The sequence below is a fragment of the Poecilia latipinna genome, unplaced genomic scaffold (genome assembly GCF_001443285.1).
Source record: "Poecilia latipinna isolate Pla-1442-1.1 unplaced genomic scaffold, P_latipinna-1.0 Scaffold222, whole genome shotgun sequence".
NCBI lineage: Eukaryota > Metazoa > Chordata > Actinopteri > Cyprinodontiformes > Poeciliidae > Poecilia > Poecilia latipinna.
Window position 1 is genome coordinate 526,789 of NW_015112838.1, and position 13,542 is coordinate 540,330.

At 41.2% G+C, this 13,542-nt stretch overlaps 1 protein-coding gene across 1 annotated transcript in view; it reads right to left on the reverse strand.

Annotated features, from left to right (window-relative positions):
- mtnr1c (melatonin receptor 1C) overlaps positions 1 to 12,154 on the reverse strand; it is a 19,632-nt gene extending 7,478 nt beyond the window's left edge. The window contains exon 1 of the mRNA XM_015031895.1: positions 11,317 to 12,154. Coding sequence (XP_014887381.1) covers positions 11,317 to 11,509 — 193 coding nt within the window. The 5' untranslated portion in view covers positions 11,510 to 12,154. The remainder of the gene's footprint in view (positions 1 to 11,316) is intronic.
- Positions 12,155 to 13,542: the final 1,388 nt, after the last annotated feature.

The following is a 13,542-nucleotide window of genomic DNA, read 5'->3' on the forward strand; positions in this document are numbered from 1 at the left end:
GTGTGTGTGGGTGTCTCCGTGTGTGTGTGTGTGTGTGTGTGTGTGTGTGTGTGTGTGTGTGTGTGTGTGTGTGTGTGTGTGTGTGAGTGATGCATCTTTTCCAGTGAGGATCTTGGTGGAGAACTTGGGCAGCCACACAGGTGGAGCTCATCAGCCTCATCACAGCACAGAGCTGGGGCAGAGAACTTCACTCAGTGCTGGATGATTAATGTTTACCGGGAGTCTCTCTGGTCCTCTCTTGTAGTTAGTTACCTGTTACAAGCTGTTGACTATCTCCTGTGCAGTTGCCAGACATTTTATAGTCCTTGTGTTTGCTGCCTCTAGGTTGTCTCTTGGGTTTCCAAGAAGAATCAGTGCTGCTCTTTCTCCTCCTGTGGATCTTATCTTCAAGCTGCCTGCCTGCCTGCCTGCTCTCCCGTTCCTCGTTTCTCCACCCTGCTCCATCAGACCCCTGGCTCTCTGTGTAACCACCCTCCTCGCACTGGTCTAAGGATTCACCATTAACCATTCTCCACTGGCCATCTTTTCCTCCACGCTTCGCTCTGAGTCATTCTAAAGTAAACTCTCTCTTATTCCATCCCTGCTCAATCGTTTCTGGTCACCATTAGCTAACCGTAACACTCTTTAAAAATAAAACCAAGCCCTTATTTGGACTCTGTTTATTCTGCATGTGGGTCAGAAGGTTAAATCCGAACACGTCAGTGTCACAGTCACAGTCACCTTTTTGCCTCACACTGATTATGGGAACATTGTTTATGAAATGCAGCTGTTGGCTCTTTATGATCTTATTATAGACGACTGAGCTTTATTACAGGTACAGATTTAAACCTCTTGACCACCATTGCATTTTATACTCTCTGGTTAACTGTCCACATCCATACTGCTGCATTAATATACTTTTATTTATGAGTGACTCTGACTTACTATCTCATCTAAAAATAAGCAAATATGTCCTACAATAAAAAGCGTTTTTTACATTCAGCCTTTCTTTGTATTTTTCATTTAATTTGTTGTACGAATCACATTGACTGCAATCTGTACAACAGATTATTGTTTTCTATTTAAAACAAGACACTGAGAGCTTGTGTCTCAGTAAGATCTACATTTCTAAATAAAGGTGAAATACAAAAAGAAATATATGGTTGTATGTCATGTTTTTCAGATCTTTCTAAAAAGAAATGGGAAAAAAAAATTACTTCCTCTTCAAACTCATGCACCATTTTATATTAGCTTGTCACATTTAAATCCCAAAATAGATTGAACCGTGACCAAATGTGGCTTACGTTTACGTACATTAGAAGTCAATGTACATCAAAATGAGTTGAACGTTAATAACTGTACTTGTGACTTTGCGAACTATATAAAAATGGTACTTATGTTTGAATGTCAGACCCTTCAGACTTGAAGAGGTGTTCCACTTTCCCAAGGCAAAGACATTTTATTTGCATAACACATTTTCAGCAACAGGGCAATTCAAAGTACTTTTCATGATCAGCTGGGAGATGAAACAACAAACAAGCAAAATTTGTCTTCCCTTCTTTGCCACTGTGCATCGGTAAAGTGAAGAGAAACGATGACAGATGGACGTTCCAGATGTTATTAATCAAAGGCAGTGCCAAACAAATGTTTTTTTTAGCCTTGATTTAAGGAAACTCAGTGTTCCAACATTTTTGCAGTTTTCTGGGAGTTTGTTCCAGATTAGAGGATCAAAAAAACTTAAAGTGAAGCTTAAAACCAATTTGCCTTAAGCCTCAGTGAGTTTGGAGTTGCTTCGTAACAATGTAATGTAGACCTGTGTATCATCTGCGTAGTTTCAACTAATTGTACAATTTGTTCTTATCTGATTTAGCGGAAGCATGTAGATATTAAATAGGGATGCTCAAGTGGAACCAAAGGGATCCCCACATGTGACTTTTGACTGAGAAGTCACCTATCGGCACAAAGAAGTCTCTATTCATTAGTTAAGACAAAATCCAGCCAAGTATTGTACCAGAGTAGCTCTACGGTTAGATGATGATTTCATCTTTCTCAGATATTTGTTGACATTGTCTTTGTGGTGTGAGCAGATGTTATTTTCTTCCCTTTGTCGCAGACCAACAGGCAGAAAGTCAGCATGATCTCGTCTCATCCTGTTTCTTGTAAAAAAAAAAATTAAAATTGCGTCAATGTTTCGTTGTGTGAAAAACCTCAAATCTCTCATGGTTTTCTGCCAGCCATGTTTGTGTCCCCACATAAAATTCACAGGAATTTTAGTAAAACCGATTACGAGAAAATCAAAACACAGCCTTGTTTTGTTTTTTTGGTTTTTTGTTTGTTTTTTTTTTTTTAAAAAAAGAAGCATCACAATAAAACGCTCTGTTAGTTTCACAGCAACTGGATGATACAGCATCAGAAGAACCGGTGCTGGTATGACCGGTTCTTCTGGACCTTGTCACAAGACACGAATAATCGAAAACGACATTTAATACTGTTACAGCGCAGCTGCTGTGGGTGGAGGGGAATCAAACTATAAACACCGTGTCAGATGAGAATATTGATAGCTTAAATTTAAAGCGGTACGACAAGCCGGGTCTGCTTTAAAAAACAAACAAATCGCTGCCCGGCATGCTGTGAATGGATGCTGGGGAGTAAAGGCTGCATTCTGTGAAGCTGCTGTTCAAATTACAGGTGAAACTCGCGATGAAATAAAACACGTTGCCCACGTAAATAAATGATTTACTGCAGCTGAACAATGTCTCACAATCCGCAAGGGACAAAAAAAACAATGCGAAAAGTGAATGAAGATTTAATTAGATTGAGCCTGTCGTAGTCATTACCCAGAATTAATTTTCCCATGCAGCGTTACATGAGTAAAAATACGCTATCTGTAAATAATATATGCAGAGTTAAAATTGAGTTTGTGAAGTTGGAGAGACTCCATGCAGGTTGGGTCATTCGGACAGCTGGGACAGCAGCACTCAGTGACGGATTTGATTTATTGTCGATTTGAAACACATGTCAAGTGTTCGCCTGTAGGATCCAGAGCTTGTTACACAACCTGCACCGCAGGCACCACTGGACTAATTAAAATGTACCTTCCTCAACTGGATTAATTAAAGAAAAACAGCAATTGAGCGGTGTTATAATCCTACATTCCCAGAAGGACTCCCCCCCTCCACCCCTGCCTTCATCATATAGAAAGAAAAAAAAGTAGATGTTTATCGTGCTTTTTGTTTTGCTTGTTTTTTTTTTTGTTTTTTTCCTGGCAACTTGATCCGTCAGGGACTACAAATTTTCAACCCCCCCTAAAAGCCATCTCTAAAGTCTACTGAGATAAAAATAAAAGCATTTGTTCCTCATCCTCGACTTAGCTCAGTGGGCAAATCTGTCAGATTGCATTTGTGATGCTGGCAGCACTCGCCGTGTGCATTTGTCACTGTGCAGAGGTTTGATTCCTTGCTGACACCATGTGACCCAATGCTATCATGCTCGCCTGATGCACAGGGCATGCTCCAGCTTTGCAGGTCTCTGCGGCCGAACCGCTCTCCAGCACTTATCGTCTGGTGGGTGAGGTAAGTGCTAAAACACCGCCGAGAGGATCGCTGTGCAGAGGCCAGATGACTGACTTTGTTTTTTCTGGCATTCATTATGAAAAAAACATTGGACACACCATTACCTCCCTGCGTGGTGTAATTAGCCAAGTTGGCCGGAATGATGCTCATCATGCCCAGAGCTGCAGTTTGCACACAGGCAAACTGTTGTTTTAGTGCAAAACAGGCGACCGACAAACTTGTTCTCACACCTGCATACAAGGAGGGAGTCGTGCCCCGCCGGCCTCTTCCAGAGCTATAATTATCGAGTGTGAGTCGGACGTGGCTCGGCCCCAAATGCGGATGTGGTGCAGTCCGACAGGGACAGCTGACACGGAGCCTTTAACTTCTCTGACACCGCGCTGTAATTATTTGATTTTACAGCGGGCTGCGCTCGCACAAAAAACTGTCAGCCAAGTGAAATGTGCCATCAGATCATCTGACTCTTGCTTTTAGTGTCTCCTGGGAGCTGAGGGGGTCGCCCAGCCAATTTTCCCCAGTGAACGCTCCTTGTTTGGTGAATGAAAACAATAGTTCTTTCTCGATCGTCTCTGTGTTTGTGAAAGCAAAGGGATCTGCAAAAGTACTGCTACCCTTGTGCTGTTTTTCACACGTCAGCACAGCAGCTTAGGCCCACAAACGTCTATGTATCTCATTTGGATTTTTGTTGTTGTTGTTGTTTTGACAGACCAACAGAAAGCACTAAACAATTTTCAAGGTGAATGAACATATTTATCTGAAATCGTAAATATCTGGGGTATCATTTTGTGATACCCCAAAATGAAATCCAGTGCAACCACTTTCAAATCTCCTCAAATTCTCCTAAATATTACACATACCGTTCAGGGTAACACTTCATTTGACGGGGTGCGCATAAGACTGACATGACATTGTCATAAATGTGACATAACACCTGTCATGAACATGAAAGAGTCTTCATGAATGTTTACGACTGGTGTCATGACGTGTCATTCAGTAACTAATGACACGTATAAAGCAAAGTTGATCATTTTAATGGACTTTTAATACAAGGTTTAATGCAATTTTGCATTAAATGTGTCATTATTCATCGAATGACACTTCATGACAACAGTCGTAAACATTCATAAAGACTCCATCATGTTCATGACAGATGTTATGTCACGTTTATGACAATGTCATGTCAGTCTATGTGCACCAGAGAAAGAATTAGATTAGTCACTCTTTAGCTTATTTTATCAGAAACTGTAGAGTACTCGCTATTTAGATGCAGAGACCAGAAGCCCAGAGGAAACTTCTGGATCAACATTGTTAGACTATTCTTCAGGCTCCTGTTCTCCGAAGCCAGAAATTGAATTAGACCAGAGGAAACTAAGGAACCCTGAGTTTACATACTTTAGATCGACATTAGATTCTCTTTCTTCTTTTGCTGTATTTCCTTTTAATTCATGTAAAGCACTTTGAATTGCCTTGTTGCTAAAAATGTGCTATATAAATTACCTTACCTTCCCCCATCAAATAAAGTGTTACCAAGTTCAGATACATGCTGTTTAATCTCAGTATTAATACAGCTGCTCTGTGACGGCTAATGAGGAACACAACACAGTAAGCGATAAAATTGTGGGGAAACATTCTCCTATTTTTCACTATTTTTCATGTCGCAGGGCAATCCGTCTGCAAGGGGCATACATCAGATAAGTAGCCAAGAGAGGCAAGATGAGATTCAGAAATTCACAGTTCAGGAGGGAGAATCTGACTCTTGCTGTTCAATGCAGTTCAGCTGACCTTGAATCATTAAGCAAAACTTCAGCCTTTAAGTGTTTGAAGGTGATGGAGACGAACCCAAAAGACTCGCAGGTGTAATGAGAGTGTGAGCTCGTTTTGACCCAGGAGGGCAAAGAAAAACGCACACCACACTTTTCAGATTGTACTTTAAATCAAAACTGTGTATAAGTTCTATTCACTTAATAGAAATTAGCTATAATTTTTAGTGTGTCACATAAAAAAAAGACATTTTCTGCAGTGTAAGGTGTTTGATAATTAGAAGAGCCAAGCAAAATCAGATTCAACTTTTTCCTCACACGTCCGCTTATTCATATTACAAAGGGAACAACAGGAGAACGCTGGAGATAACTCCTAATGCAGGAGAGCGAGACAAACAGAAAGGCTGCCAGTCCAGTAGCTTTTCATTCTCGTCATTCCTACGGCTGCCTGCACACGTTGCACCCCAGGGGTCTTTGTTCCCGTGTCCCACCCACCATCCGCGTCCCGTCACTCTGACCGGAAACGTGACGCGCCGTCCTGTGCTTTGATTCACTCGGCTATATTTAAACACCTTTGAAGGAAAGATGAATTCACAAAAAAAGAAGAAGAAGAAGAAAAGAAAACAGGAATGGGAGGGGGAATTGTGTGGGAGTGGTGGCATTGCTTGAATCTTTCTGTCAGCAGTGTGTGGCTTAATCTCAGATTAGATTACATTCTCTTCACTCAAATTATGATAAATAGGCGAGAACAACCTTTCAGCAAGGACGTTAGAGCTGATGAGACGCTGGTGACTGCACTGAGTTATGTTCGGGGAGCCTGGGGATTTGGACAAGTTTAAGATTAAGCTGACTTGAGTTGCCTTGAAGTGATGCAGCCTGCGACAAGTCCGACCAACGAAAATCATTGTCATCCGAGGAGTCCGGCGAACGAACCCGAAACCAAAGACTCAGAACACCATTAGGATTTTATTGAGCACATCTATGACGGAACGAGCGAGCTCTTCCAGGAGAGAGAGAGAGAGATTCAGATTCAGATTCAGTCTGATAATCCCAACATGCGACAAAACGCCTGCCATGATTTTGTTGTCGGGAAGAAGAAGACGACACGCTAAGCGTACTGTACAGAGTGATATTCCCCATGGATCTGTGCTGTCAATTTAAATTGGCTTCTGGTCTGACTCACTAAGTCCACGGACTGAATTAACCCTCCCTCTGGATTTTTTTCCTGTTTTTAATTCTTTTTTTTTTTTTTTACAAGAGGGTAGAGTAAGGAGCTCATGACTCTGGAGAGACGCGAGGATGTAATGCATGATTTCACAAAATTCAGCTTCATCCCCCAAAACCTTACGTGCCCCATGACCCACCGCTCTCAACTCAGTGGCACAAACTAAACACACACACATGCACGCACACACACACACAGAGACATATACAGGCACTGGCTTTTGCTTTGAATTTCCTCTTTCCATCTGCTCCCTTCCTCCTTCTCTCTCCTGCATTTTCTGAGTGTATTTTTAGTAAGGCTAACCCCATTGGGAAACTCCAGTATTAACATTCCATTGGCAGTCCTACAGTACCGAGCCCCAATATATATATATATATATATGCACACCCTCAAAGGATGCTGAGCATGCAATGGAACATGATCTACCAATCTTTGCTTGTGCACAGATACATTTTCTATTGGGATGCACCAGCGGCTTGTACAGAATGCATATGTGCACATGTCCGTGTTTGTTGTGGTGGAAGACAGAGGGATGCAGCATGTAAAGTGAAGCCGAGCGGAACGGTCCTGCTGCTGCTGCCGTTGTGTGTGTGTCGAGAAGCAAAAACCAGCTGCCATAGAAAAAAAGCGTATTACAGAGAGAAATAAAGGGGGTTGGGGGGGGGTGACGTGTTCAAGCCACAACAACAAAAAAAGAAATAAGTCTAAGTGTTGCTTTTACCTATTGTCAGTCATGATTTCCATCCTTTAAGCACAGAAAGACCGCCCCGTGTGTCCTAATGGGCCCCCACAAAGCAGCCATCCATCACAGAGATGGAGGTTTTCATGGCGGACAGCTGTTTGGAGCTATTCGGCTGCATCCGTTTGAAAGCTCCGTTCAATTAAACTTTCATACGACGAGGAGCCAAACACGGCTATAAATAGCTTGATAAGAACAGAGCAGAGATTGCTTATAGCTGTAACAATTTCAGACACTCCACAACAATGAAAAGGCATCTAAAGGAGTTTCGGGGTTAGCACTCCTTCACACTGACGGATCACCTCCGCGCTCGGACCAATTAGAGCGGGGAGGACACCGAGGTCTGCAATCACTGCAGTGTCCCACAGTCAAACAGCGTGAGGCCATTCACTCCTGCCCCATTGTCTGAGCCCGGCCAGCTATGCCATTTACGCAAAACAGAAACATTAAATTATTCTTTTGGGGACTTCCGAGCTTCTCGCCAAAGGGATCTCGGCTGAATTAAACGGACGTGTTATGTAACGTGTTTAAAATATCAATTAGAGGCTCATTATTCCAACAACACTGTCCGACCTAAGCGGGCAAGTCTCGTTTACATGCTCTCATTAGCATCACGTTGGGCTTGCTGAGTTTTCTGCTCCTGTTTCTGACTACATATAATGTCAGCAGTGAGGAGCTCTGCATGTTTTGCCCCAACACAGATCCAATACTAACACATAGTTTCCTGACTTTATCTCAGGTTAGCATAAAGTTGTTGTTTTTTTTGAATGTCTAGTTTTCTAAGAAGTTGCAGCACCATCACTGCCACTAATGCTGTGAAATTTATCTTATTGGCATCTTGGACAGAAAACTCAAAATTGGCATTGTGGCACCTTTTAAATCTTTCAAAAATCATTCAGTCCTGGGCTTTACAAACGTAGGAATTTCTGCTTTTGTGAAGGCTCTGAAATCTGAAAATGATTCAACAGGCAGGAGCAGAAGAACAAAACCCAGACTTTCTAGAGATACTTGAAGGTGTGCCTCAAGGCTCCATTTTTTTTTCTTTTAAATAACTTATATTAATGCATTCAAGCTACACTGAGTATTATATAATCTGTTACACTGCAGCACAGGCAAGAGTACTTCAGATTACATTTCGATCAAAATGAAAAGTTAATCATTCGATCAAAGACTTTCTTGTAGGACTTTGACAATCTAGGATTTTTTCTCTTGCCTTATATTATATTTATTTAAAGTGTGTTTTCCTATAAGTACTTGAATATGGGTTGAAGAAGAGCTTCTATGAATCTGAGACTTACAATGTAACCTGATTTTCATTTCAGGAATAAATCTTGTCTTTTATCGCAAACAAACATCTGTTCGTTATCGCTTACAGTGAGATGCTGTACATGCGAGCAGCCATTTATTTCAGAAGGTAAATGTCTGTGCTTTCTCTGGCTGAGTTGGTCACAGAGAATCTTTAATCCTCTGTACACCACAGCGTTGATATGCTTTTATTTTTATTTATAAAGCTCTGCTGGCAAAACTTCCAGTTTACCTAAGGAACTTAAATTTCGTTTGCTCCAAATTGTTGCTTTGAAATGTTGCCAGGGCTTTGACAGATTTCAGCAAAACAGCAATTCTCCTACGACGCACAGCGGACTTCAGATGATCTGCAAGAAATTGTTGAACTCTTAATCCTCCCCATCCATTAAGAGAATCGTAAAGTAATCCAGAGAGGGAGGAATGTCATTGTTCTTCATGAGAGGTCACTGCGGTTGGATCGCTCTTTGTCTTTGTTTTTCTTTGCTTGTTATGTTTGTTATGTGTTATTTGTTTGCTTCCCATAGCTCTGTGTGGCTGCAATCTTGGTCAGGGATATACAAATATACAGCCGTATTTTTTTCTTTTAGTTTTTTCAGTGCCGACACTGTGGGGATATTTTTTTTTGCTAAATTTCATGACAGACAGGATCCCTGGAGAGCAGGTCACGCCGCCCAAATCAAAAACAGCCACCAACTCAGACTGCAAGCACAGGCTCACACCAGAATGTGCTTTTACTCCAGTTATTTTTCTGATTGATAAAGATGGACTTGACTGGCGTGTTTTCTTGTCTTTTCAATTTTGAAGAGTTAAAGAACTGGGCCTCTGTTACATAAGGACAATTATTTCTTGGTGTTAGATTTAAAAATGTTTGTGTTTTTTTGTTTCACCACCTGTGTTTATACTATAGAGAGACCTGGCATATTTTTCTCGCACTGGGTTTTCACCAAAAAAAAAAAAAAACACGAAAAGCAAAGCGTCGGCTTCGGCAGCTATTTTTGGTTTATTTTTGGTTTGTTTTTGGCGCGTGTTTTACAGAGGAGAATGACAAACGACAACACACACAATTGTCAACCCCAGACGACTTCTGGTCTGACTTAAACTGGATTCAGCCACAAAGCAAGAGAAAATGACAGAAAAAAGAAAACCGAATCTTTGACTCCCTCAGTCTGAGGTTTATTTGGTCTGCACAGATTTTACTGCCACTTCTCAACTTTAGAGGAAAAGAGAGTCACAGAAACATCAGCCCGAATGTCGCAACGCTTCGCTTATATGCTTGAACGTTTACATCCTAGTGGGAGTTGTAGCTTTCCAAAGTGACGCGCACTGGGATGATTGGGATGTTCACTAAAACAATGTAAATAATATGATGAGGCCTTCAGAGCTCACGGTAACATTACATCAGCAAATGAGATGATAGGCTCAGGATGGGAGCTCTACTGTACCTCCAGCAGAGTTTAGAAAAAAATCTAAATGTCCAAACTAAACAAATAACACTTTGCTTTCAACCGTTTATGGCTAAACGCTGCAAAAGTGTGAATGTCTTGTTCAACCTTGACGGGAAATGAGTGTTCACATTTACATAACAAAGAGGGTTTTTTTGAATTTCATTGTGGGTTTTTATATATAAAAAAGGGTCAAAGATTTTTAGATGTCACCTGCTTTTTTTTTTAGCTCAAAAAACTAATGAACAAAAGATAAAAGCAAAGAAAAAATAATTCTAGGTTGTTTTTTTTTCTACCAACAAAATGTAGCAAAAATAAACAAACATCACAAGAAATATCAGACATGGCATCTTTCGATCTCGCATAAATCTTCTAATTCGAGATCCCTAAATATCTTTACTTAGGTTCAAAAGTGCACATTTTGGGAAGCTACATTTCCTTCCGATTGCTAAGAAGGTTCCCCTGTGTTTATGTGTTCATGAAGATCAAACAAGAGATTATGAATAAAAAAAAATTAAATAACAAGGAAAGAAACAGAGCTGCTGTTTTTCTACATAAATGAGAACCTTTATGCCTCTTAACACACAAGACACAAGACATCATCTATTCCACCGGAGATATTTTTAACTGTATCGCAAGAAGGGGAGGGAAAAAAAAATATATAAAAAAATCCCAACAAAAATTGGACGAGCCCAGTCAGAGCATCACAACTGTAGAAGGAGTGAAAAAAAAAGAAAAAAAAGAATATGAGTTTGATTTAAAACATGTTCAGAGAGGCCATGGGAGCTACAGTCAGAGTGACAGTGCCTCTCACCTTGGCTGCTCATGGGACACTTCAGGTCATGATATAAGGAGGGGTGTGATTTATCTGGACCGGAGAAGCCAAGGGTACAGCAGCCAGGCAGCCAGAGGGAGAAGAGTGTTATTATAGACTGATATGAAGGCTGGCATGCAAGGCTGCAGAAAGTGCAGACGCTGAGACTGGAGGCGGATTGTTAAGCAAGGGGGTCAGAGGAAGCGTGTTGGATTACATCACTTTAGTTGTGAATGAAACAAAGGGAACAGGTCGAACCTCGTCAAAGCATTTTTTTCATTATTATTATTATTATTATTATTTATCACCCCTATAAATAAAGTTTAGCACAAATGACATAATAATAAATCAACTCCCCCAAACGGAATGGTATATTTCTGTCCCATCGTAAATGTACAGATTTACTCCGCCGTTTAAGTCTCCCTCATTTATTGACCCCAGCGCACCGCATTCCTTTTCACGCCTTTTTTTGCTCCTCACCTGCATTCCTCAGCTTCTTGTTCCTGTACACGGAGAGGATGACCAGCACGTTTCCCAGGATGTCCACCACGATGGTGAAGATCAGCACGCTGGCCAGCGCAGTGGACACTCCGCCGGGGGAAGCGTTCAGCTCGCAGCCGCTCTCATTCCGCGGGCAGTCCGAGGCGTTCGCATCCCTCACCTCCACATCCATCTCCCCCTCAGGATGCAGCGCCCATGATGGGCAGCGCTTCTCCAATATTCAAGGTAATAAAGAAATATAAAAAAAGTAAATCAATTTAAAAAAAAGATGGAGAGAGAGAAAGGAAGAAAAGATCTATATGTCTTTGCGGGAAAGGCTATTGAACTTTATTGGACAGGAAGACGCGCTCCTCCGTCATTAAAGTCCTGGGATGTCCCGCGAGCCATGGCACGAGCATTTGGATACTAACGCGCTTTACGCGCAGCGAGGAAGTAAAGTGTGGGAGCTGCAAGGTGCTGGAGTTGCTGAAGGCTCTGGTTTCACGGCGCTCCTCATCAGTCACCGTCGCTGCTGCCCCGCGTTGCCCCATACTGAGAAGAGAGCGCGTCCGGCAGGACATGTGAGAGCTCCCCTGTGCGTAATGGAAATGAGGATGAGCACGATGTGGCCAGATATTTTTAGTAAACACTCGTAAAATTATTTGTTGTCGTTTGTTGCTCAGGAAGATTAAAAGAGCCGACCACGTTTGAAATCACAAGCTGCCCAATAAAAACCACGCCGCGCGTCCAGAACCTCTCCATTTGCCACTCATCCAGGGATCCCGAGTGGACGTGAAGCTTCCTGATCCGTGCGAGGAAGATGTTGCTAATTTCAAATGAGCGCTTTATGGTTTTTACTACGAACGACTTGCATTAGTCAGAAACTCTTATTCGTTAAAGATAGTGTCATGTGCTTGGAAATGGCGCCTTCGTGCGTCCAGCAGAGACTCTTGCAGCAGTGGCGGCTTGGGGGGGAAAAAAATAAAAAAAATGTTGGTTAGGGCTGATGCCAACAGATTTTCCTTCCTAGTCCCAGTATAAGAATTCAAATGAACGGAAGGAAAAAATGTCAATGACACAATAACAGAATATTCTTCATACACCAGGATAGCGTAAAGCATTAAATTAGCTAAAAAAAATAAAGTGTTCAGTAACTTGCAAAATATAAAGAATTTAATTATTAAATTAGTATCAAGAGCTAACCCTAAATGGGGGGTGAAGGGGGATGGGGAGGGGACCCCACCAAACTAATTGTTTGATTGCCAGAAAGCTTAACTTTGGACAAACAACAGGCACAGCAGAGGCCTTTCTACCCAAACAAATAAAACTCTTTGGTAGGATGACGTAGTCACTGCTATAAATCCACCCTGAAATCAGAAGGAAGTATTCAGTGTTTTGCTGAGTCCACATCACCAAGCAACCTATCTGGTTTTATCTGACAATCAGGCACTCAGTGAAATGTAACAAAAATGAATGTTCATAGATCTGAGTCAGCAAATAGGAGCTTCAGCTCTCCCTTTGGACAGCAACACATCAGAATGACCGTCTGACCAGCAATCATACATTAGCCTTACTTTCACAATGAAAAACAAATCTTAACATTTACCCATTAGCACTAGCATAAAAAACCCAGCAAAGTTAATAACTGAAAGAACAAAAGATGATTAACAATATTTCTTTTTTTTTTCTTTTTAGCTCCAGATCAGTTATTCATGCCCATTAAATCATCTGCTGAACTGAAAAATGCAATCCAATATAATACTAAACTAAATAATAATAATAAAAACAAAATTAAGAATGGAATTACGCAGTACATTTGCTGTTGATTTGAACGCCTTAATGTGCTATAAATCGAACTGAACTCTTTAAATAACAATTGTTATGATTCTCCTTTGTTGCTTAGTCAGCAGGGAACCTCAACTTCAAAATGTGGAGTATTTTTAGATTCATGAATGTTATTCAAAAATTGAATAATTTTAGCTTTCAGGGGAAAACCGATGTCTCCAAAATATGCTAAGAAAAAGTAAAATTTCATTAGACCTGCGGGTCATGACTGCCTTCTCTTATTTTAATTCTAAAGTTGGGGTTGCCCAGGAGTATCTGTCAATAAAAGCCACTGAAATTACTTTTAGAGTGTCCCTCCGGTTGTTGATGACCCGAGAAAGATTAATGTTGGGGTCAAATATAGTCCAGTTTCCGACGCCTGAGGGTCTCTTCTTGGTGATC